This window comes from Balaenoptera borealis (assembly GCF_965194805.1).
Source record: "Balaenoptera borealis genome assembly, chromosome: 17".
NCBI classification, from domain to species: Eukaryota; Metazoa; Chordata; class Mammalia; order Artiodactyla; family Balaenopteridae; genus Balaenoptera; species Balaenoptera borealis.
Window position 1 is genome coordinate 36,941,291 of NC_138876.1, and position 26,915 is coordinate 36,968,205.

Below are 26,915 nucleotides of genomic sequence, written 5' to 3' on the forward strand. Positions count from 1 at the left end.
TGTGGCTCACGGGCCCAGCTGCTCCGTGGCATGTGGGATCTTCCCAGACCAGGGCTCGAACCCGTGTTCCCTGCATTAGCAGGCAGATTCTCAACCACTGCGCCACCAGGGAAGCCCCCCCATGCACTTTTTAACAATTAAACATTTTATACTTTTACAAAAATAGGGACTTGCACTCATAATATTGGGTTGGCCAAAAAGTTCGTACAGAAAAACCTGAACAAACATTTTGGCCAACCCAATAATTACCAAACATTTAAAATAAAACAATATAAGCCAATTGAAAGTATTTGCAATGTTTAAACAATAAGAATTTTCAACTCGTATGTAATCTTTATTCATTCCAGGCTTCAAAATCTATCCTTATTTGAGAAACCTTTCCTAATATCATTCAATCCTCCCTTCCCATTCAAATTAATCTCCCCCATCTATTTTCAGATAGAAGTACTTTTCTCCCAATCAGTTACAGTATTTGTTAAAGTTAAGCTTGTTTTTTTAGAATTAGCTATATGTGTATACTACTTGATGGGGACCTGTACTGAATACATTTTTATACCAGCCTTTAGCAGTTTTATGTATGCAGCTAGCAGCCAATAAATGAAATTAAGCAGAATTAAATGAACTGACTTATCAATTTTGGGGGGTCTGAATTCCTCCACAGTCTTTGCTCTTTGGTGTAATGGGTAAATGTATGAGTTCTAGAGTCAAACTGCTTCAGTTCTACTTAAAATGCTTAGCATAATACCTGGGGCATAGGAAGAACCAGAAAAATATTACTATTATACCAAATGTCTCTACCACCCTAAATAAGACTTGCTTCTCGTTCCTTTTGTACCTCATCTCAGCGAAAGGCACTGTACTACATACCCAGCTCTCCAGCTCGCCAAACCAGACACTGCATGCTTGCCTACTGTGTCCTTTCCCTTAGCCATCATATTCAATGAACCAACTCCTGCTGACTCCAACACATTACAGTCCCACAAATTTGTGTAATTCTATTGACAGCATCATTTTTTTCATTGCAACATTCTCTTAATGTCCCTGCCTCCTGTCTTTTACCCTCATCCATACACTGGTTTCTAAACCAGCCTACACTGGTTTCTAAAGCAGAAATATGACGATAAAAACTTTCAATTGCTCCCTTTGGAGCTCAGTCCAAAATCTTTACAATGACTTTCAAGGCTTTTCATAACCTGAGGGAGCTTGCTGATCTCATCAGGCATTAACTCTTATCATGTTCCCCTTCCATTCCAAGCTGGCACACAACTTATCTGCAGTTTCCCCAAACCTGACCCACTTTTCCTCCTCTAGCTCATAATTAATGTCTCACCCTGGACACGACTGATTCCAGGAATCCTTTCCGAAGCCCCAAGTGTGGGTAAACGGTTTCCCTGGATATGAACACATACTACCTTCTTTTATGGCAATATTTTAACTGCCTTTTAATTATCCGCTTATCTGTAAGTCTCCCTCAATGAACTATAAGCTCATTAATAAGAAGTAAAAGGGTTTTTTCAACTTTATATCCCAAGTTTCTTGCACAAAGTAAATACGTACCTGATTACTTGAATTACGTAATAAAAAGAACACCAGACAAGAAGAGTCAGTTTTAACCTCTTCCACTCCCTAGCTGTTTGACTCTGATGACATCTGATCCCAGCTGTAACATGCTTGCTTTATTCCTTTCTTCTGGACTAGAAATTATCTTGAAAATCTCTCCCCTATAAAATATATGAATTAGTCTACCTGGGATTACTAATTATAACAAAATCTTAGTTTAAGGATAACTGACAATTAATGATTTAAGAATATATATAAAATTAATTTTTTTAAAGTCTTACCCAATAACTGCTAGTTTAATGTTGTCTACTCTTCCTTCCCTCTTACCTCTCCATTCAGTGACTGCTCATCACCCTATCAGAGAGTTTTAGGCCCATCAATTCCTTTCTTCCCCCAAAGATTATTCACTAAGCTCTGCCTGCCTTTCATCAGTTATAACTCATAACTTCAGAAAATTTCATACTCACATATAGAAATAAATCCTCTTTAAATTCTTGAGTTTTCCTCTTTCTGTCCCTCTGTCAACTCTAATCCAATCACGCCAAGAAAATGTTCTATTTTTCTACAAGAAGTCCAGAAGTAACCCTAATCATAGCTAATAATCACAAATAATGCTTCAATGAAGAAAAAAGGAAACTACTTGGAAATGAGGGTAAAACAACAAAAAGCAACACTGTTATCAACCTCTAATGTTCTTGAAATGCCAATAAGTATCTTTAAGTGTCTCCCTAAAAGTATCTTTTTACTATTCCATTCTCCTAAGTCTACTTTTACCTGAAATAGAACAATTATAGATATTAAAGTTCTTTATTTATTCTTCCATTAAAGCAGGGCTCCCCAACCCTCGGGCTGCTGACTGCTACCAGTCCGCAGCCTATTAGGAACCGGGCCACACAGTAGGAGGTGAGCAGCAGCAGCAGCGAGCAAGCAAGCAAAGCTTCATTTGCCGCTCCCCCTGGCTCCCCATCACTCCCATTACCGCCTGAACCATCCCCCTCCCCACCCCCCGTCCGTGGAAAAATTGTCATCCACGAAACCCATCCCTGGTGCCAAAAAGGTTGGGGACCGCTGCATTAAAGTACTATTTTTAGAGTATTGACTCCTACTAGTTTTCACTAAAAATTTAGAGTGTTTCAACTTAATTGTGAGTTTAACCAAAAGGAAGAATTTTATTGAGTTGGCCTTGAATTTTAACTATGACAATTCTTTGTTCCTATGTATTCAAATATTCACATGTGTATTCAAATATCCTAAGCATTCAAATATTCAAAGAGCTAACTTGTAAGTGGACATTTAAATCAAAACTCACTGAAGCTTTTCTGTTTGCAACTATCCCAGACAGTTGACTCAGAATAAAATAAAATTTCAACTATATTTTGAATGGGAAGACATTTTAATTATAAATAGAAAACAAATTAAAGGAAAAATAAAGTCATTTTAAACATTTTAATCACTAGACTGAAACTAAGGAGAAATGCAAAATATGCTGTCTTAAAATCTGATATTTTATCCAGCTATATACTAAAACCCTCAAAGCATCTATAAAAACTAAGCTGTAAACTCTGGCTTTCAGGACACACATGTGTTTTCAAAGTGAAATTTATTTAAATATTAAAGGTTATATAAGAATTAATGTGCAAGAATGCTTATTTGTGAGCAAAATAACCATAATAACCATAAATTAGTTGAAAATAAGTATTTTGAAAAAGAAATATTTAAAAATAATGTTTGTTTGCAGAAAATACCAAATACTCTTCCTATGAGTATAAATATGAATGAGAAATGACTCATAATCCCATCAAGCATTAATAATCACTATTAAAAAGTAACTTTTCTAAGAATATATATGTAAACATATATTTATATACAGATGTTGAGAGAAATTTTTAAAAACCAGAATCTTGTTATATGTAGGTTTATACATTTTTTTGACACAAGCTTTTATTATGAACATTTTCCTATGATATATATTTTCTATTGCCTAATTTCAAAGATGCTCTTTAGATATATCTTAATTTATTTTATAATTTGCCTACTATTGGACAACAAGGAAGATTTGTGATTATAAATAAGCTGACACGACTACCCTTACATTTTAAACACAAGTCTTTAAATGCATCTGGGATTCCTCCTTTAAGGATATAGTCTTGAAAGTAGGATTACAAATGATGACCACTTTTAAAGTCCTTAATAAGTTTTGCTAAATTGATTTCTGGAGAGTTTGCACAAATTAATAGTCCCACCAGACTTTCATTTAAGTGCTCATTTCATAAATTTCTCAGCTTTCAGTTTTATAATTTATTAAGTATCAGTTTCACAGGTAAAAATTGTTCCTTACTATTGTTTTAATAGCCATTTCTTTGTCTACTTATTAGTTTGATTTTTTTCATGTGTTTTTTATCATTTGTATTTCTTACTTTTGCGTCCTTCAGCCATCTTCCTGTGATGTATTTTTAATTTTCTTTATTGTTATTTACCTGTAACTGAGTTCTGCACAACTCTGTCTACTATATTCTTGCAAATACTTTCACAGTATTTCAGAAATCCATCTCTTCAGCAGAAAATATCAGATAAGATGTAATTTTTACATTTGAAGAAAGGCTTCTTATAATTTAGATAACACTATATAAAGCATTTAATTCTCATAAGAAAAAATACAATATAACTATTCACTAAAATAAAAATGTCATAATCAAGAGACTGTTACTTCTGTGAGGTTCAGGAGCTCCTCTTTCCTGTGTATATGTGTGTACACACACACACACACACACTCTCTCTCTCTCCTTCTCCTTCTTTCTCTGATATAGAGTAGGTATTCAAATTTTTGCTGTATAAATACTTTCACCAGGAAAGCTTTTTAATAAGTTAGAACACATTATTTACTTTAAAACCAGGTTAGAACATCTTATTTAATACCTTAACAACATAAATAAATAAATAAAACATAAGGCCTTTTTCTGGAAAGTTGCAGATATTGACAAAGCACCTGGCTGAAGGGAACTTAATATGACAAGATTTCAAAAGTTAAATTCAAATTAAGGTCTACAGAAGTAGCCCAGAATTCTTCAACAATCAATACATCCTTTGGACAAGAGGAAACTGTTAACTTCATCACTGCCCTCTGCCGGTGGTATTATTTTCCTTTGATTTTCCCTCCATATACCGAATATTTGCCTCACAAAATTACTCCTGACCTGCCTCTGTATTTAAACTATCACAGCTAAAAATAGCCTAGCCATGTGGAATTTAGTAAGGCTTGTAGGAAAAAAACTGTGCTTCAATGAAGAGCTTTGCATTGTTCAGAGTACACCTTCCCAGGTTATCTAAGTGTGATTTTACGGGGACTCCGCACCTTTCACTGCCGTTGAACTATCTTACAAATCTCTAAATTGTAGATAACTGATAGTAATGCAAAAGAATTATTCACTATAGATGCAAATAAATTCTGTCAGGTAGAAATTCGACTGACCTCCCTTCCCCACTGCTGAAGGAGCCTGTTTTGCGTCCATTTCCAAATTTATTACAGTATTACTGAGCTATAAATGACTGTTGTTTTTTTTTTAACTCTCCTTTGATCTGGTTGTAACACCTGCCTGGTTCTCTCATTGCTAATAATGTTAATAAGCTTTAATGTTTGTCCATTTTATATCTATACGAGAGTCAAGATTTCACTTTTTCTTTTTAATTATTCTTTAACAGGCTGAAGCCAGACTACATTTTCCCCTCACAGATCAACTTAGAAATAAAATGATTTGGGCCTGTAGACAATAGGGTTATACCCAAATGGCAAAAATCATTTCATTAGGACCAGCCTGTACTTACCAAATACTTATCATGTACTTGTCATGACCCTGACCAGTTTCATGGGGAAAGAATCCTATAAACAGTTATGACTGTTTGCCCTGTGATATGGTCAAAGTGCCATGGTGCTGCTTGGAAGAGGGTAATTAATTAGGAAGGGAGGAGAGAGAAGAGGGAGGAAGAGGAGGAGGAGTAAGGACAGAAGTCAGAGGAAGGTGAAACTAAAACAAACAAAACGTTCTCAGAAAAGTTTTTAAATTCTTACACATTAATGGACAACTGACTTTCATCATTTATTTACAAAACAAAATAACTGCACAAGCATGATTCCTGTGAATACTATACTGACTAGAAAGGATGCAAAAGCTATCTGTGGAATCAAGTTTCTTCTAGAAGGGATGAAACAATTAGGGGAGGAGGCAGGTAGCAAAGACTGATGTGAATTTCACTCCTGTTTTGTGAATCAACTCCTAATGGTTCACTAAGGCTTCTACTTCTCATTTGACCAATATGACAGCTACTATACAGCCAACTTCAAAATCTAAACAGAAAATGCAAAAATAAAAACGCACTTTGAAGACATCATTATCTAAAATATAAAAATAAACTGAAGTAATAATGGTAGCTTTTTGATCCATATGAAAACACACAAAACATTATACATTTTATGTTGAAGTTCACTTGAAGCCCATTACCACCTGAAATACTTCTTATATAATAATTTACTATTTACAAAGGAAGATACCACTTACTTAGTTTGAATACCAGTTTCCTTTTACTATACAAGCAGTAAAAAATGCAAAATTTTTTACCTTGTGCTATAAATAAGGAAAACAACTGGTCACCCATAAGGCTCAAGAGATTTCTCTCACTGGCTTCCTTCCAGAATCTGGGACCTTTCAAAGAAGCAAGCAAAGCAATTTCCCGTTGCTATTGAAACTGTTTCTGACTCCTAGCATCATTCCATCCAGGAGACATTTCAATCTGGAAGAAGGTAGGATTCTGCGACTAGGTAAAGGATTTACTCCTAGCTTCAGACCCGCACACCCACAAGTTTATAGAGTTAACGTGAAGGAAAATTTAAAGTGGATAGGGATCAGCTGATGTGTAGAGAACACGGTAGGAAAGAAAAGGACTCGAGAAAAACCACAAGCCTTTAATGAAAAAAATGATTAACATAGGGTCCTATTTTGGACAGAATAATTAATACTTAAAGTGTGCATTACATTTCACAATTACAATGGACTTGAAGGTAGAGTGTTTAACCTACACAACAATCCTAACAATCAGGTAAGAATATACTCATTTTACAGATGAGAAACCAATACTCAGAGGTTAACTTGTTCAAAATAATATAGTTTACAATGGATAAAGTTGCAGTCAAAATATAAGCTTTTTTTAATAATTCATTCATTCATTTATTCATTCATTCAGTCTTGGTGTTTCTATGCCTATCTCCTCAATATATTATAAATTTCTTTACAGTAGAGACTTTGATGCATCATTTTATTTACATAGACAGAAAACTTGCAAAAAATACTTGTTGAATGAATGAATAAATGAATAATTTTACTAAAAAAATAGAGCAATAAAAATTTGAGAATGGCAAAGAAATACGGGAGGGTTTTCCTTTACTTAAGTAAAGATGAATTTGAGAATCAACCATAAGACAAACTTCATGATTTGAAAAAGAAAACATGTTTTAAATACATATCTGCTTTAATACATTTAAACATATATGTTTTATATGTGTGTAAATTCCCTTAATTACTGTGCTAGATAGAAATTTATATTTTTTATACTTAAAAACATCAGGCTGCATTAATACAAGACATTTATGATTTAAACTTTTGCCCAAAAAGTTATAATCAAAATGCATTTGGCAAATATTTTACCAAACCTTTCACTGTGTATGTGTGTGTATCTGTCTAAACGGAAAAAAAAAATTTTAGTAGGATAAAAAATTCTCTGTGCTACAAATGCAGCATTCTCAAAAGGCTATGTTCTGGTAACTATCATAATCCTTCAGAAATTGTTTATATTATGATTAAAAATCACTGTGCTCCTATATTCCCACAAATAGTTCATATGGTAAAGAAATCAGTAAACTTACTTTTATGCGTAACATCTTTAACATTTGCTCCCCTTTCTGTGCTTGTGATTAAATGTAACATTTTGAAATCCCAAAGTTCTGAGAAAAACATAAATCCTTGTCTCACAGCTGCTGTTTGACTCTGGAAACACATGCATTTTCTTTTCAAGCATCTACCATCAAAACTCCCAAAGGGGTTGGACTGGAGAACACCTGCATCTCTTCATTTAGTTCCAATAACAGAGCCTAAACTCCAAAATTACAAAAATAGAAGCTCTGTTCAGCTGTAGTTACATTTTGCCCCTAATTCCCGTGAACAAAAATGCTAGGAGCATGAAATCATTCAGGCAAGCTCTGTCATCAAGAGGATAAGATTTTTTGCACCAGAAGCCCAGTGGGAACATGATAGAAAACTGGCAACAATTACAGATAAACTACATAGTAAAGTCCTCAGGGAAGAGAGAGGAAATGTAATAAGATAGATGGGTATAATTTTTACACATTTATGCCCAAACCACAAATGTGAATTGTCTTTAATTGCTACAATATATAAGCATTCTTACTCATGTGCCCTGTCAAAAATACTAAAAACATAACTTCAAGGCAATTCACTTAATTCTACATTATGAGGAGAATTTTCTGGAACAAAAAACCATTCCCCGTAAATTAAAATTTACAATCTAAAATACCGTCTCCATTTTTAAAACTCCTTAACAATTCATATCCTAACCAACCAACTACGAATGGTCAAATAAGAGTGTGTGTGTTTGCTGATATATTTTAATCCAGAAGGAAAATTACCTTCCCAATTTAAACATGAGTTTCCAGAGAACAGAATTATAATTGTGACTTTCCTTCCCAATAACAATGATCAAAAGTTGTACATATTTGATGGGTAAAATATAAAATAACTTTTAATATATGGCAACCCAGTAAAGTTAAAACCTTATATTTATTTCTGCAACTGATTATACCAGGGAATAGAAAGATCAGCTTAAACTGTATTATATTTAAACGACATTTTAAGAGGAATAGTTGTTTTAAATTATTTTTAAATATCCTCATAATCATTTAATTCTATTTTTCTAGTGTTAGGAAGAAATAGTTGTTTTGAGTTTTATATGTCAAAAACAAATACAGCATGATCATCTTACTTACACAAGTGACTACAGCCAGATACTTTAAAGAGATTATCATCTTTAATAATGGTGAACCAAAATCAATTAGATGAAATTTCAAAGAAGTGTGACATTCTTCATGTAAATTAATACATTTATTTAGATTATAAAATACAGAAAACTATCTTAACAGTAGTTTATGTGAAAAAGAACTTTAATTTCCAGTAGCACATAAGCTAAGACAAATAGTAACTAAATAGAAGTTCATTATATATACCTGGGAAATACACTCTCTACTTTGTGCTATGTGGAGGATTGTGTTAAATTTTATTTATTTTTTAATTTATTATTTATTTATTTTTGGCTGCCTCGGGTCTTCGTTGCTGTGCGCAGGCTTTCTCTAGTTGCAGTGAGCAGGGGCTAGCTACTCTTCAATGCGGTGCGCAGGGTTCTCATTGTGGTGGCTTCTCTTGTTGCGGAGCAACGGGCGCTAGGCACGGGGGCTTCAGTAGTTGTGGCACACAGACTCAGTAGTTGTAGCTCGCGGGCTCTAGAGCGCAGGCTCAGTAGTTGTGGCACACAGGCTTAGTTGCTCTGCGGCATGTGGGATCTTCCAGGACCAGGGCTCGAACCCGTGTCCCGTGCATTGTTAGGCAGATTCTTAACCACTGCGCCACCAGGGAAGCCCTCGTGTTAAATTTTAAAAGAGACATTTTCAAACATGTAGTGGAAGTACGGCAACGACTCTGAAGGCAAATCATACGGGAAGCAACTAAAATAAATTTATTATGTTTAGCCTGGACTATTCAGGTTTTTTCCAAAAAAAAAAAAGCTTTTGTGGAACATCTACCATATGCAGGGGAGAAAGAAGGAGCAATTAAGCTAGTGCTAGAATTTGCAGCATTAAGAGGCAAGTAGTGCCATTAACTGAAATTGAATGATGGAGTATAAAATGGGGTGGGGGAGATTACACTGAGTTTTGTTTTAAACATGTTAGGCCACAGTAAAATATCCACAGGGCAATGGTCAAGAGGTGGCTAAAATTTGGAGTTTGGATCTCAAAAGAAAATAAATGGACAAAGAGATATACTCAGATGGCTGGTTGCTAAACACACACACACACACACACACACACACACACGGTGTTGATGAAATCATCCAAATAGAAGAGGGCTGGTGACATAATATCAGGAACAACCTATATTTAAGGCACAAAGGAAAGAAATGTACTTGAGGGGGGAAATGAATGTGGTTCAGCAAGGAGAACCAAGAAACTACATTGTTGTAGTGTCAAGGATTGTGATCCTAAGCTTTTACCCTATAATGAATGATGTAGAACAAGGATCCCCAACCCCTGGGCCATGGACTGGTACTGGTCCGTGGCATGTTAGGAACCGAGCCACAGGAGGTGAGCGGCAGGTGAGCCAGCAAAGCTTCATCTGTATTTACAGCCGCTCCCCATCGTTCACAGTACTGCCTGAGCTCCACCTCCTGTCAGATCAGCGGTGGCATTAGATTCTCATAGGAGTGCAAACCTTACTGTGAACTGCGCATGTGAGGAATCTAGGTTGAGTGCTGCTTGTGAGAATCTAATGCCTGATGATCTGAGGTGGAGCTGAGGTGGTGATGCTAGCGCTCGGGAGTGACTGCAAATACAGATTATCATTAGCAGAGAGGTTTGACTGCACAGAGACCATAATAAATCAATTGCTTGCAGACTCATATCAAAACCCTATCAGTGAGTGGCAAGTGAAAACAAGCTCAGGGTTCCCACTGATTCTGCACTATGGTGAGTTGTATAATTATTTCATTATATATTACAATGTAATAATAACAGAAATAAAGTGCACAATAAATGTAATGCGCTTGAATCATCCCAAAACCATCGCCCGCCCCGCACTGGAAAAACTGTCTTCCATGAAACCGGTCCCTGGTGCTAAAAAGGTTGGGGACCGCTGATGTAGAAGACAGGAGACTCCTGAGTCAGACAAAGGACTTTATTACTCATGGCACAGCAAGCAGTATGAGTATCAACATATGTATTTGTATCAGTTCCCTTTGTCCCCAAGTTCCACAAAGACATATCCAGATGGATGCCTGCACATGCAGTGGAATGCACTCTAAGAAATGAATCCTGCACCTGAAACTAACCCAACATTGTAAATCAATTATACTTCAATTTAAAAAAAAAGAAGAAATGAATCCTGAGTTGAGGAACCAAATCTTTTATAATGGGCAGTAAGCATGCCTTCCATTGGCTCCAGAGGGACACTAGATCTATCTCCCAAATACTGTTCACTATACAAATATCCTTTAAAAGATAGTCTAGAATAAAGAGCAGTTGGTGTCTCCATTCACAAGATATACAAAAATGCAAAAGACATCAGATGTTATCTTTTAATACCTGAAGGCCAAGAAAGACTAAGGTTTCAACAGAAAAGGTACAGTCATACAAAAATGCCAATGAAACATAAGATAATAAGTTTTGTCAGGTATATTTAGGGCTGATATATTATTTCATGTCACTTATGAGACTAAGAAATGGAAGTTACAGTTCAACAGAGGACCTAATAGTAATTGAACCTAACAAAGAAAGATACTGTTAGATATTCTCTCCAATGGTAGATACATATATAAGGGGAAGGAAGAGGAGGAAGAAACATAGGGAGAGAAGAGGGAAGATGGTTAACATGTATTAAGGACTTACTATTTATCTGTCAAATACATTCATATCCTTCACTATCTGTCATAAATGTCCATTTATTCACTCATTCAACAAATGATTTCTCAAGCGTTCCATACGTGTCAGGAAATTTTAGGCGCTGGAGATAAAATGATAAGCAACCAGTGACAAACTCTGTCCTCACAGAACTCACTGTCAAATGGTGAAGACAGACAGCATTCAAATCACACAACTACATAAATATATACTGTCATTAAGTGTTATGAAAGAAACGTAGAGTGAGCTATGAAAATGAATGTAACAGAGATACTTAATCAAATTGGGTGGTGGGGGGTAGGGGAAAGGCAGCATCAGGGCTTTCTTGAAGATATAGTAGTTGAGCTAAGATCTCAACACTAAGCTGAAGTCAACAGGTATAAGGTGAAGGGGTAAGGATAGTTTTAAGAATCCCAGACAGAAAAAAAAAGGCATATGCAAAAGCATAATCACAACTGAGAAACTGAAAGAAGGCCAAAAGATCTGAAACACATAGAAAGAGGGGGGCATATCAAAAGGACTCCTAACACTGACTTAGAAATTGAAATGGATGGCCTGTAAGTTCCTTTGTTCTAAGTTGATAGTATTTTGTGATCATTTTATATTCGTAAATAGCAGACACCCTAAAGTTTATTTATACATTAATAACAGGGTTAACAAATACTAAGAACTTTTTAACAAGCAGAACCTGCTATAAATCATAGGCAAAATATAGCATATGAAAAAGAGCTAAAGTTTATATTTAAAAGAGAAGGGAAGAAAAATGTTTAGAACCTATTTTAAAATATTTTACATACATCAATTATAGTCACCAAGTGCTTCTACCTCTGAAGGAGCCAAAGAAGTACCTAGTTTCTCTATTTATCTATACGAACATAAGAAACAGAAGTGTCACTAAACGGTTCCTGTGAATAGTAACCATGAATGCAGAATGTGGGCTGGCACACTGGACTCCCATAGGAGCCTTCAGCTCCTTCACTGTAATCAGAGCCAGTCAAGCAGAGAAAGTGATCAAGGGGGAGGAGGGAAATGTGCAAAGGGAGTTGCTAAGACTTCAAAGACAAAACAACGCTGTGACATCATGGAAGTGTGGCTCTTTTGACAGTGCTTAATACGAAGTAAAGAAAGAGATCCTCAAAGTTAAGAATGTGCAAGGCTGGGTGGTACAATGTTTAGCAATATGGATCCTAAGAATAAAAGACAAAATGATAAATAGCCTAAGACAGTGGGAAAATGTTATACAGTTAGAAGCCCCAGATTCAAGTTCAAAGTCTGACTTGTTCTGAGCCTCTATTTCCTCCTCTGTAAGACAAAATAACATTTGCTGTGCTGAACAGTCTTGTTTTATAAACAAATAAAACAATTTATATGAAAGTGATTTTTAAATTGTAAAATACTGTTTTTATAACAAGTTTTACTAATACTGCTAATATTTCTTTCAGTCAATTAATACTTAATTCTCATTAATAAAGCTGTCCATTCCCTCACATTCTGAAGTCAGAGTCAGAAAACTCTGCCTCTTTATCCTAATTGAGCTTCTCTCAAAACTCACTTCCTAACATAATATCCGCAACATTTTCTGGTCCCCACTTTTAATATCCCCCTTCAATTTGGGAGCATATGCACAAAGGCAGTTGTCTTCCACACATCATGCCATGATAATCAGAAGCCAATTATAATGATCACCAAACTCCTCTAAAATACACAATTTGCCTCAAATCAGTTAGCCAATCACTTACTACTCCATATTCCAAAACCTCTCATTCAAGTTCTATAAACAAATGGGAAAAGCTCATTAACAACCTCATCTGGATGGGCTGTCTCTAAAAAAGACAGCAGGGATTAATTGTGCTTTCCTTTCATTGTTCATCTAGAAGAGTTCAACTACCCAGCATCTTTTTTTTTTTTTAAAGCAAACATCAATAAAGACTCATGTTCTATGCCATTTCCCTTAGGTGCTCCAGCCTCAAAAACCAAAGAAAAGCAAATGTAATCATCACTTACTTGCTCGTACATTCACTAAATATTTGTTGACCTCCTACTATATGTGGGATATTGTTCTAGACACTAGGAACACAGCAGTGACCAAAAAAGACAAAAATTCCAGCCATAATGAAGCATTAAATTCTAATAGCAGGGAAAAATAAAACCCAACAAATCAGTAACATATATAGTATGGCAGAGTGTGATAAGTACTAAGAAAAACTTTAGAATAGTGGGTAAATAAAATGTGTCTCTGTGTGTGTGTGTGTGTGTATGTGTGTGTATGCACATATATGCAAACAAGAGAGAAAAAATCTTTTATATACAGTGACCAGGAAACAACTTGCTGAAAGCGTGATATTTCAGTAAAAACTTAAAGGATTGTTAATAAATTATTTCTTCATTTAAAATTTATTTATAATTTGTTCATACCATCAGTCATATATAGACACACAGACACACACACACCTCCAATTTTAAATCTTATTACAGGAACATAAGATTAGTCAATATTACTTTAAAACTGGCTTTGAAAAATAATACTTATGCGCTCTCTCATAACCATATCATAAATACCTAAGCCATGAATGTGGGTGGCAATTCCCAAGATGGATGGAAAATTTAAATTTAAAAATACCCTAAATAAAGTATGTGAATGTAGTTTAAGTAAAAACACATTACATTTTAGGATTAAAACACACCCAAAGGAATATTTTCAAAGCACCAAATGCATGATCACATTAAAATTTTACATGCAAATCCATAAGCATATCAATAAACGTAACACTAAAGTTGAAGATTAGGTGAATTTCCTTAACAGTAAGAAAAAAACTTTTTCCTAGAAATATCGTAGGTATAATTTTTTTATAGTAGTTTACTTTTAGACCCATACTATAAAGGTTCAAAATGCAAATATATATTTGAGACCCTAGATATACATTTAAATTACAAAGAATAATACGAATATTGTTACGAGAAAGATCAGATTATTATTTAAACATGCTTGACTCAGTTCATTCTAATTGTGTATACGACAAAACATAAAATGAAGAATCCCTGTCCAATTTAAGAATATGCAGTAGATTCTAATAAGCTTAGTCCCTTCTTAGGTATCAAAATTCTAACCAGATGGTCTGGTCATTCTAATAACATTTTAATGATCTTATGATTTGAAAACAAAACCTACTGAAAACTACTATTTGGATAATTATATAACGGAGTTTCTCAAACAGCATATTTAAATAATATAATTAAATAGGCATTAAAAAAAGCATGATGTTGGGACTTCCCTGGTGGTCCAGTGGTAAAGACTCTGCCTTCCAATGCAGGTGAGTCAGGTTCGATACCTGGTCAAGGAACTAAGATCCCACATGCTACGGGGCAAGTAAGCCCATGCACCACAACAGCTGAGCTCGCGCGCCTCAACGAGTGAGAGAAGCCCATGTGCCCTGGAGCCAGCACACCACAACTAGAAGAAGCCCCCCGCGCCGCCAACTAGAGAGAAGCCCACGTGCCACAACTATGACCCAACTCAGTCAAAAACAAAAAAAGAGAAAGAAAATAAATAAATTAGGGGGGAAAATCAAAAAGCACGATGTTTATTTAACCACCAATCCCTTCTCCCTAAAACCGGGGTAGGCAAACCACATAGGCTAAATCTCGCCCACCTCCTGCTTTGTGAATAAAGTTTTACTGGAACACAGTCACACTCATTCATTTACATATTGGGTATGATTATTTTTGTGTGCTCTAATAGCAGAACTGAACAGCTGAGACAGAGCCCATATGGCCCACAAAGCCTAAAAGGTTAGTTATCTGGCCTTTAGTAAAATGTTTACCAACCCCTACTTTAAAGGACTGGTAAAATCTTCTACCCATAGGCACAGTCTTACTTGGGTATTGGCCTCATCCTCACAATTTTTTCCTTAGGAAACCACACCCATCCTCATCAAGTTGAAAATGTCTTTTTGAGGAGTATTGTCTTTAAAGGCAAGCTGACTCAGGGGTTCTCAGACTCACCTTTCAAACACTAATTTCTAGTTTCTAGTGTGGATGCCATTCAGCTGCAAATGCTACTATAACAAATGCTGCTTTCAAATGGTTTTGCATCCCTGCATACGTGCACTGCTTCGAATAGTCACCTCCATATAGTCTCTGTGTAGTTAGTTAATTACAAATCTTTTCATGGTTTCTACTTTGAACTTAGTGCAGTCATGCTTAACATATTTTCTACAAGCTACAGTTCTTGTTATATAATGTTAATTGAGCTCTACTCTTAGGCAGCTATTATTATTTCTAGCATCATTGTCTTGGCTTTACCAACTACATACTGACTAACTGAACTCATGGCTGACATCAGGCTCTACTTACTATACCTTTTTATCCCCAGTCTTCATTGATAGTTCCAGTATCTCCTCTCAACATGAGAGGTGTGGATCTGTTATTATGGTGTGAATAAAATGAAACAGATTCTAGGCAAAGTGCTTCTAGAAAAAAATTTAACTCTAAGAAATAAGAGCTTGACTTCTGAGTTTTTTCCTTTATTACAACATCAATATCTTTTCCTTTTTGTACAAGCACAGGAGGCCCAAACACCTAACTTTAACATGGCAAACTATGGGTCACAAAGTGCTACTATCCCAAGAAAAATATTTTCTCTTTGCAATGTTTTAAATTTCTTTTACTCCTTTCTATGTATTACATGATATATTTTAAAACTCAGTTGGGTTTAGTAGTAGTAGTAGTGGAATCTGAGATTAACTGTTATACATACAACTGAATTATCTCAATAAAATAGAATAAAATCATTACTGTTTGTAAACACATCATTTATCAAAAATGATACAAAATAATTCATTTGAATTTTCAAAGAGCGTAACTGCAGAGTGTATCCCAATGGACACAAATGAAAAAGAGAGGAAGAAAGAAATGGAGGGAGGGAGGGAGGGAAGGAGGGAGGGAGGAAGTTAAGGAAAGGAGAGAAGGAAAGAAAAAAAGTCCAATTTTAAAAGTCTTGCTGGAAAGGAAAATGCAAATAAGTGAATAATGATGTACTTACCGGAACTGTGGCAGTAGTCCATATACTGTGGAACTAGGACTGTGAAGGCTATTAAATCTGGAGCTAAGAGAGATTCTGGCTTTCTACTTTCATTGAGCCACTTGCTGCTATGAAGGTCTTTAGTGTCAGAAGGACCCTGAAGCAATGGAATTAACTTCTCTTTTCCACTCTCACCTGAACAGAAATATTTATGAAAAAGAAACTCTTATCAAATAAAACATAGGAGTACCCTGAAGATGTTTGATCTTAAAGTATACTAACATCATAATATAAAATTTCAGTTTATACTTGGTAATTCTAGCAGAATATTTAGTTATACTCTAAAGAGTATGACTGATAAAATTAAAAGCACTTTTAACTCTTAAAAGGTTGTTTTAATATTTAGCTAATGAATGTAGAACATGTTCAGAAAAGCTTATAAAACAACATGAACACACTGTATTCTAAATATTCAATGGAATCTGTACCTATTTAATCTTATCTAGACATTTAATCCACACTGGAAAAAGTTAAATAACAAACAGTTTAAGGAAAATATTATGAAATAAAATATTGGAAGGAAGGCGAAATCAATTACAACATTCAGTTGAAAACCAGCTGGGTTTTCTGTTTAATTTCATTATACTAACAACATTTTAATTTAATTTTTAAGTGTCATATACATCTATACCTCCTATTACCCCCCAAAAGTGTAAGAATAAACTTTCCTTTAATTTTTCCTCCCTCATAACCATTCTTAAAACTATGCAAAGATTTTTTTCCTTAAATAAAAATTAACCTATTAATGCCAAGAAGTATCATCCTGGCACAATTAACAACTTTTTTCAAGTAAAAATAAAAAAATTTAAAACCTCTGATTCATAGGAACAATGAGTAAATTCTTGTTTCAGTAACGCTCCTTGTAAAACGCACGGCCAATTCTCCTACACAGGCAATAAAGTTTTACACGGTCCAGCTGCACATACCTGGGGCTTTGGCACAAATTTTTATTGATCCCATGGTCCCAGAGGCACATTTGACCAATGATGTGCTGCAGTACTTCAATTCAACATTCTGGATTGAGCCCTCAAGAGTTGGCAGGGGATTCTTAGATTTCACACCTAATAAAAGAAAACTGCAAATGTACTAGCCGATTGAATTTAAATAATTTTTATACTCCTTCACCAAGGCATTTAGACTTAATTACACTTTAATTATCTACCTCAGATGTTCTTACAGTATTTGTGTTAGGCTTCACAGTTTAGTGTTTAGGAGTTAAAAAGATGCAATTTTAAAATAAATGGACTGAACTCGCATAACTATACTTACGCAAATTTGAAACAAATATTTGTTTAAAAATCAGGAGACTAAAAAATCATATTTGGTTTTAGAATATAGAGTAAGATTTTCAATTTGATACAAATTTAACTTATAAAATGAGTTTCATTTAGGCAGAGACATGTAATTTAAGCACGAAACTTCCTGAGTAAACAGCCTCCTCAAAATATCTTGGTCAGGTGGGGTGAAGAGAGAGAAACAAGATAGCTCAGAACAGCTCCTAAGTTAAAATACAATAGCTTATAAGCAAAATTGGCATCCCATGTGTAGCTAAAAGAAACCAAAGGGATTCTACATCAATTAACAAAAAAAGTGGATATTAACATCTCTACTATATGCTACTAGCTGAAGAACATAAAAGCACAGAAGGGAACAAATACCATGACATAAATGGTAGGGAAAACTTAATTCAAAAAGGAGAGACTCATTTTGGCCCTGAAGGGTAGGTGAGAATTAAAAAGGCAGAGAAACCTTAAGAACATTACACTAACATTACTGCAAACCACTAAAATAATGATAATGATGATGAACTCTAATCAACTAACATTTACTGGAGGACTTACTATGTGTTATACACACATCTCATTCAATCCTCACAACGGGGCTGTGATAAAGATGTTATTGTTATCCTCATTTTTACAAACTGGGCTATAACGGCTTAGAGGAATTAAGTAATTTTTGCTCAGTCCTACAGCAGAGAGAAAGAGCTGAGGTGTTTAACACAATTTGATCCTATCACAGAAAACTTCACCACTCATTTCACCTATATTCATGAAGAGTGGCCTTCTTTTCCCCATTCCACATTCCAATCAAATATATATTATCCTTCATATTTGAAACTCCTTTAAGGAGAACTAAGTATGAATAATTAAGAAAATCATGAACTTTTTATGACAGATATATTAAACATTACTCTAAAATCTTTGATCTCAAACTGTGGTGCATTCAAGAAGCCCCATAGTCCTCCAAGAGTCTTCCTGAGATGTGGCCCAGGAACCTGCAGTTTAACTAACACACTACATGGTTTGCCAGTGGTTAAAGGACATCATCTTGAGAAATACCTTCTCACATAGTAATCTTTACTTCAGAAGGACCTATAAATTTACTAATTCCTATTTGACTGTTATATAAACATATATCAATTGGTTGCTCTTCCCCAATATTCACCACCTGTGTTATTTCCATTTGCAGTGGTACCTATTATCCTCAAAGTAGGAGTCTAAATGCTGTGTATTTATACATTTTTCTATGATTTTATCAGTTTTTATCAAATTCTCAAAATCTATGACTCAAAAAACTTAAGAAGCAGTATTTCAGAAAGTTAAATGATGCCCACAATACGAAGTAAACATAGCATAGTAGTAATAACAGTAGTAGCAGTACTACTGGTTATAGCACCTAACATTCAATGACTAAGTGCCATGCACTATGCCCAGTTTGTTATTTTTATTCATCTCAAAAGAAAAAAAAAAAGGTAGCTATTACTATTCCACTTTACATTCAGGAAAACCAAGGTTTAGAGAAATAAGGATTTTGCCCAGGCTCAAGTCAGAAAGTGGGCAGGCGTGGTTCACTTTTCTCTTCATAAGAAAAGAAGCTGAGCTACCCTGCATATTTAACATCTACTGTGGATGCAGAAGTTATAATCAGTGGATAATTTACGCTGCTCCAATCATTATGTTAAGTGATGAGAGGGATACAAAATGGAATAATACCCTCCCCTCTAACTCTCAAGCCCCCAGAGTCAGACTCTCATTCTATGCCAATTTTTTTAAAAAACTTAAAGAATCTAGATAGTGATGAGCAGACAAGAGCTAATCAAAGATTCTCTCAAGGATTACTGATGGTGTTAAGAACCAAAAGATTGAATTAGTTCTGGTAGATGCAAAAATAAAAAAATATGAATAGACAAAAATGGCTTTTTAAAAAATTATTTTATAAGCTGCTTCTTTTACAGTTTACACCAAGTTTAGGACTCTATCTTGAATCTCAAATGATACGTCTTTGTTAATATCTAATGCATGCCGTATATAAGACTCTTATCAGAAGAAGTTGCCAGAAACCTCTTCTGATAAGAATCACTTATACATATATAAAGCATCTTAGTTTAGACTAATACTATCAAGAAATTATTTCACTTTTTATGATCATTACATTTCTCAGATTTTTTAAAAAATATTTATTTATTTGTTTACTTGGCTGCGTTGGGTCTTAGTTGTGGCATGCAGGATCTAGTTCCCTGACTAGGGATCAAACTCGGGCCCCCTGCATTGGGAGTGAGGAGTCTTAGCCACTAGACTGCCAGGGAAGTCCCTCTCAGATATGTTTAAACTTGTTTTAGTAACTAAAACATCCTGCATACTTTCTCCTTAAGAAAACTTTTTCAAAAAGCAATTTGTTTTTAATGGTTCAAGCTCACATTTTTTAAAAGATAATTATAGTCATCTTTTGATAGACTTCAACAATGGAGAAAAACTGCTAGTAAAAAATAACCTCAGTAATGTAAATTATGGACTTTGGGTGATTATGATGTGTCAATGTAGGTCCATCAATCATTAACAAATGTGCCACTCTGGTAGGGGATGTCAATACTGGGAGAGGCTGTGCAGACCAAGAAGGAGGCAGAAAGTATATGGAAAACCTCATACCTTCCTCTCAGCTTTGCTGTGAACCTAAAATTACTCTAAAGAAGAAAAAGTATTAATAAAAAATAATTTAAAAATAAACTTGGTTTCTTTCCACTCTACCATCAAACCAAAATTTGTAAAACACCCCAAACATAAGCACTAGGGAGGTAGGAAGGAGCAGAGTCTTGGCATTGCACAACTCAGGGCACCATTCACACTTTTTTCTGTCTACATGAATGCAGCTTCCTGAAACTGTGAAAGGAAATCTCCTGTTAGGAATGCAGTATGGTGAAACAAAAAGACCAAAAGCTCTGAAACTGAAAAAGCAAGCCTTCAGATATAGGTAGCATTACATATCTAGTAGTTATGTGGCTTAAGGCAAGACACTATTATTGTTCCATGTGGAGGCCAAAATACTGCAGTTATTGTTCAAGGTATTTAACTCTGAGAAATCTGCTGAACTTTTTACAGAACTTAATTTAGGGAAGAGGTGCAAAATTTTGATAAGATGTACAGTCAGCTGACATGAGTCAATAGGAAAATCACAAAGACAGTGACAATACCTTACATTTGAAATAATGACTTTACAAAGTATTACAAAGCACTCTCATGTGGATTTACTCAAATATTGCTGTCATATTCTACTAGAGGAAGGGAAGAGGGACTCCCTAAGGCACTGCAATTGAAATACAACTTTACATGGTATACACTTTCAATGGAATAATCTAAAAATAATAGTGAATTTTTGTAATACAATTTAATATAAAATAATGCACTGTTACTTTTTCTCCTTAGAGTATTTTTCTGAAAAATATTAACTCTGAACACACATTCTTAGTCCTGTGGTGCACCCTTAGTTCAGATTCTTTTTACACCGCCTTTCTTGCCCAACATAATTCTCCTGGCCTCACAGACACGTTAACCCCCCCCACCGTGTTCAGTAATCAACTTACGATCACTCTTATAATTATCATCTATAAATCAGAAGATGAAATAATGAGAATGACCTGTATATCTGTGTGGAAGTAAAACATTAAGGAGTCAAGCCATATGTAAGTTTACCTCTGTTTCCTCCTTATTTTTACGGGCCTAAACCAACAAAGAAATGAAAATGAAAAGATAAGCACTATATGTGCAACTTTCAAAGAGGCAAGAACTGTCATCAAAATTTCAGAAGATGGATGCTGATGAACAAGTAACAACAAGATGACTTAGAGAAAAGTGCCCGTGGGTTATTAAACTAAGAAGCAAGTTGATCTGCAATAAGCCCTGGAAAGATAAGAATTAAAGAAGCCAGGCAGTTCAGAGGGCAGGAATGCAGATAAGGCTAAAAAGATGAGCAGTGACTGAAAGTCTATCTAATAACCACACATCCTTTGTTTTAATTGGTGAAGCCACACAACTACCCCACACTCATCCTGGCAAAAGACTGAAGGGTTCACGCTGGAGAGGTTGAACCAGAAGGACTTTGAACTAAGGAATAATACCAAGGAAAAGGTTGCATGCTAAAAATGGGAGATTGTCTAAAAATATATATAAAATAGATGTACTAAATAATGAAATCTCCTTTTCTTTTACTCTCTAAGGACACTGAATGCCAGAGTTACAACCTGCAGGAAAGAAATGGAAGGTTTTCTATCTTTGAAAACTGGCCAGTCCACGAAAAAGGAACCAGAGATACTGATAACTGATTATCCCCAAACAACAACAACAAAAATGAGTAAGTGTGCAATTCCCCTACAATAACACCAGCCATTCAATAAGCTCCAACCTCACACACAAGTTCCCAATTAGTTATTTAGTATTTTATTCTACAATATGAGGGCTCATCAGAAACTAGGTATAAATCACTAACATGAAAAGGAGAGATAAACAACAAACACAGAAAAGGAACTTGGGGTAAAAAGACAATGCTGGGAACAGAAAACTTAGGTAATAATAATTACATTATTGTATTATACTTACTACTACTACTACTACTGCTGCTGCTGCTGCTGCTATCCTTGGAGGGAGTACAGAAGACACTAGAACAAGAACAGCATGTTTAGCTGAACTTTTCAAAGAACAAAAAATAGCCATTAGGAATTAAAAACATGATGTTAATTCTCCTTAAATTAATATAATAAGAAAATAAAGGTGAGGAAATCTACCACATAAATTAAAACAAAAAATCCAAAGAGACTGAAAATGGGCCAAATGACCAATAAATGAAAGGATCAGCATAAACAATCAAATATCTGAAAACCAAAAGTTCTAGGAAGAACTATTAAAACAAAACGGAGAAAATAATCAAAGAAATAATTCAACAAGGTCTCCCCAAATGAAGTACATGAGTTTCAAATTAACAGGTTGCACCACGTATCCAGTGCAACAAATGAAAAAACAAATATCAGGGGTAAAGAGAGAAGCTCCTAAAAGTTTCTGAGATAGAAAAGAAACAGATGCATAAAAACAGAAAAATGTTAATACATAAACATACTACATACAATTAGAATGGCATCAAACTTCTCAACAGCAACACTGGAAACAAGAAGACAACAAAGCAATGCTTTTTAAAGTCTGTAGAAAAATCATTCCCAACCTACAAATCTACATATACACCCAAACTACCTTCACATATGAAGGCAGAATAAAGATTCACTCAAACATGCCATATCTGAAAGAAGTTTACTTCCTTTGCTAGAAAGACAGCTACAGAACTGTGCTCTACCAAAAAGAGGAATAAATCAGGAAAGAATAATATATGTGATCCAAGAAACAGGGGATCCAATATAAGAGAAAAGGGAATTTCCAGGACAATGATAAAAGGAAACTTCAAGACATCTGTAGCAGGTTCAGAAGGAAACAGAGATGGAAACAGGAGGAAAGTACACTAAAAGAATAATGACTACAAAAATTAAAACTAGGGACTTCCCTGGTGGTCCAGTGGGTAAGACTCCGCGCTCCCAGGGCAGAGGCCTGGGTTCGATCCCTACTCGAGGAACTAGATCCCACATGCGTGCTGCAACTAAGAGTCCACATGCTGCAACTAAAGATCCCGCATGCTGCAACTAAGACCCGGCACTGCCTAAATAAATAAATAAATAAGGTATAAAGTACTTTAAAAATTAAAACTAATTATCTAATGCATCTGAACATTCTGAGAGAAGACATGCTTCTCTAAGAATTTGGGGGAATTCATATTAAGTACATGGAACACTAATGAAACAAAAAAAGGCAGTTATTAACTCCAAGGATAAAAGCTGCATAAGAAAAAACATTTAAAGGTAGTATACTATAATTCATACATACATGGTCATAATATATTAATACTGAATATATATTTAAGCAAAAGCTGTGATATAATTAGATGACTTAGGAGAAAAGAAGAACAGAGATACAGACAGCGAGTATTGGCCATAAAAGCTAAATCCTCTTAGTAGGCGAAATAATGCCATAACGCCCTCACTCAAGATGCCCATATCCTAATCCCAGAACCTGGGAATATGTTCTTAACATGGCAAAGGAATATTAAGGCGCAAACAGAATTAAGGTTGCTAATAAGCTAATTTGAAATACGAAGATTATCCCATACTACCCAGGTAGAACCAATATAATCATCAGGGTTCTTAAAAATGAAAGAGGAAGGCAGAAGAAGAGAGTCAGAGAAAGACATGTCATGACAGAAGCTCTACCACAGAAATCTTCTGGCTTTGAAGATGAGGGATGAGGGCCACAGACCAAGGAATGCTGGTGGCCTACAGAAGGTGGAAAAAGCGAGGAAACGGATTCTCTCCTAGAGGCTTCAAGAGGAACACAGCCCTGCTGACACCTTGATTTTAGTGAGACTCATTTTAGACTTTAAACTACAGAACTGTAATAAAATGAACTTATGTTGTTTTAAGGCATTAAGGTTGTTGTAGTAGAAAGTATGTTTACAATATCTAAACATGAAAAATAAGAAAATTTCAATATAAGCATTTTATTTAGAAATTTAGAGGTAAATATCTAAGAATGAGCCAAAAATGACTGCCCTTAAAAAACCAGTGAAGATTATAAGGGCCCACAGAACTGCCCTTTTTGTTACAAGCTTTACAAAACTATAATTTAATAAAATAAAACAAAAGGTCATTCAGGACATTCAAGCAGCCAGGACGCATTCTAGATACACAAAAATAATACAATCATAGGATAGTGAACCAATAGTAAAGGTTTCCGTAAAGGGAAGAGGTAAATTCCTTTAAAATACGCATTGAAGGAGTAGAGTTATTAGGGAACGTTATACAAAATAGCAATAGCAAAGAGCTTCTAAATGGTTGATATTGTAGTAAAAACGAAGCATTATCATTTCAGGGGAAGAATAAAAGGAGAAAGCAAAAGGAGAGGAAGATTTATCACATGAGAAGAAGGTGGAAGTCTTAACAAGAGCGGCTGGGCAGGCAAGAACATATAGGTGGACCAAGAAAGCTGGTTAGTTCCGAGGCTCAATAGGTGACAAAGACTGCAAATGACCTCCTGTGATAAGACATGCAAACAGGAGACAGCAAACTTTAAAAGGTAGTGGTTGTTTTGTTATTGTTGTTGATGATAATGATTTTATTGTTTTTAACATGGAAAAGCAGATGAAGTGACAGCCTAGGGCTAAACCAAAATATTTGGGTAAAAATCACTTAATATTTTGAACAGAATATAAAATATAACCATTGAACTATAACCAATTAAATGACAGAAAACAAAAAGTAATCTCAAAAGTATAGCTCACAGTGATAATTAGGTGATAGAATTGAACTATCACAAGGAACATATTCACAAGTAACAAAACACAAAGTCTTCTATAGCAAGAGCTTACTTTTCATTGTCCCACCCTCACCGCAATCCCTGTCCATTCTGCTGTAGTTTCCAGCAAAAAGAGAGTCAACAGGCATTTACTAAGTATGTACAAATCTGGTTCTCTCAGTCTTTTTTTAACATCAACAATGGCAAATAAACATTTGGCAAGTAAAGACTCAGCTTCATACTGACAGAATGATGAAAAAGGTGCCCTAACTTAAAACAATATATTCTGCCACCTAGTTTATGACATAACTCTTAATGTAAATATTAACAAAATAAAGTCTGCTTCTAACTCTAAAATTCCATGAATCAGAATCTCGATCCTACATGTCACTGTCATACTAGCCACGTACATTCCTCGAAAACTAACTTGCAGTATCAATAAGAATTAACCTGCTCTTCTTCAAGATTACTTAACTTTGTGCTACGATTACAGGTGAGGGAATTTAGACATTTCTGGCTATAAGGAACTAGAAAAATAAATCTTTTCATGTGGAAGGGGGCAGAGCCTGGTTAGAATACTGAAGAACTTACAACTTCTGGACATAGTCTAACAAGAAGACTTCAGTAACTCATTTAGACTTCATGGGCTTAAAAGAAGAGAATTCCAGATAGCTTACCAAAGTACCTCAATTATAACAGATGTTCAAGAACAAAGAATTTTCTTTATCCTTGACGTCTTCACTACCAAGTGTGGAAACTAAAAAACTAACATTAATGTTGGCAGATCATATCATTATTTTCTTTTCCCTTAGGCTGCTTTTAAAGATTTATGCTTGTCTTTAGCACACTGGGGTTTCACCACAACGTATCTACTTAGAAATTTAGGTTTATTTTTCCTGTTCGGGATTTATGATTCTTAAATCTGAAGATTCACATCTTGCATCAATTTTGTGCGGTAAAAAAGAAGTCTCTAAATAGTGCCTCTCTCCTAGTTTCTCTTTCTGAGAGTCTTATTAGACCTATACAGAATCCTCTCATTCTAGTGACCAGATCTATTGACTAGTATTTCACATTTTCATCTCTATTTTCAGTGCTGCATTCTGGATAATTTCTTTACATCCACCTTTAAGTTCACAACTAGTGTCTGTAGCTATGTCTAATCTACATCATTCATTCAGTGACTTCTGACCTTCCATTTTTTTAATTCTCTAGTCCTTATTAACAATATCTATGCCTCCCTCCTATTTTCAACTCCATCTTTTACTTCTTTAATAATTTTAAACTTAGTAATTTTATACTCTTTTTCCAGTTATTATATTACTGAAATTCTAGGAGTCTATATTGGCCATTGGAGGTCTGTGCTCTTGGGGGATTATTTTCAAGTCGTTAGTAACTTGGGATTCTGGGCTTACATTTCAAAAGGCTTTCTTTTTTAAACACACTGCCAGAATTAAGGGTATTTGCCAAAGCAAATATTTGTGTTTACTATTAGATACCCAGAGATGTAACCAGTCCACCCAGGATCACATTTTAAGTTAACTTATTGGTTTGATGGTTCCTAGACCATGAAGAAATTAAAATCTGAGTGCTGACAGGACTGTGGTTACAAATTCTCAGGGAAAGCACCCTCCATCTTCCCCATCAAGGCCAAAACAAAGAAGCTTCTTTGTTAAAACGAGAGTGGGGCAGAGTTTTAAAACAGTCCATCTTTCCACTAGTCCTTAGAAGTTATGAGCTTAGGGAAATGGAAATCACGTCCCAATTCCTCCTTTCTTGTCCCCACCCCGTTCTGGTGATTAAAAGCCAAACCCACTGGTAACTGAGGTTGCCACAGCCCATTAGGACAGTCAAAGCATGAATACCTGCTTCCTACTCTGGTTTTTCG

At 35.2% G+C, this 26,915-nt stretch overlaps 1 protein-coding gene across 16 annotated transcripts in view; it reads right to left on the reverse strand.

Annotated features, from left to right (window-relative positions):
• VPS13B (vacuolar protein sorting 13 homolog B) overlaps window positions 1-26,915 on the reverse strand; it is a 765,850-nt gene that overhangs the window by 518,778 nt on the left and 220,157 nt on the right. For 15 of the 16 annotated variants that reach the window (XR_014236520.1, XM_082364176.1, XM_082364168.1 and 12 more), the window contains 2 exons: window positions 17,297-17,431; window positions 16,332-16,505 (listed from right to left, as the gene is read on the reverse strand). Coding sequence is in view for 15 of the 16 variants with exons in the window: in XM_082364176.1 (XP_082220302.1) it covers window positions 16,332-16,505; window positions 17,297-17,431 (309 nt within the window). In the remaining variant the exon portion in view is untranslated. Of the gene's footprint in view, window positions 1-2,391; window positions 7,700-16,331; window positions 16,506-17,296; window positions 17,432-26,915 lie in introns of those variants that run through there. The other variant, XM_082364172.1, reaches the window with a different exon arrangement.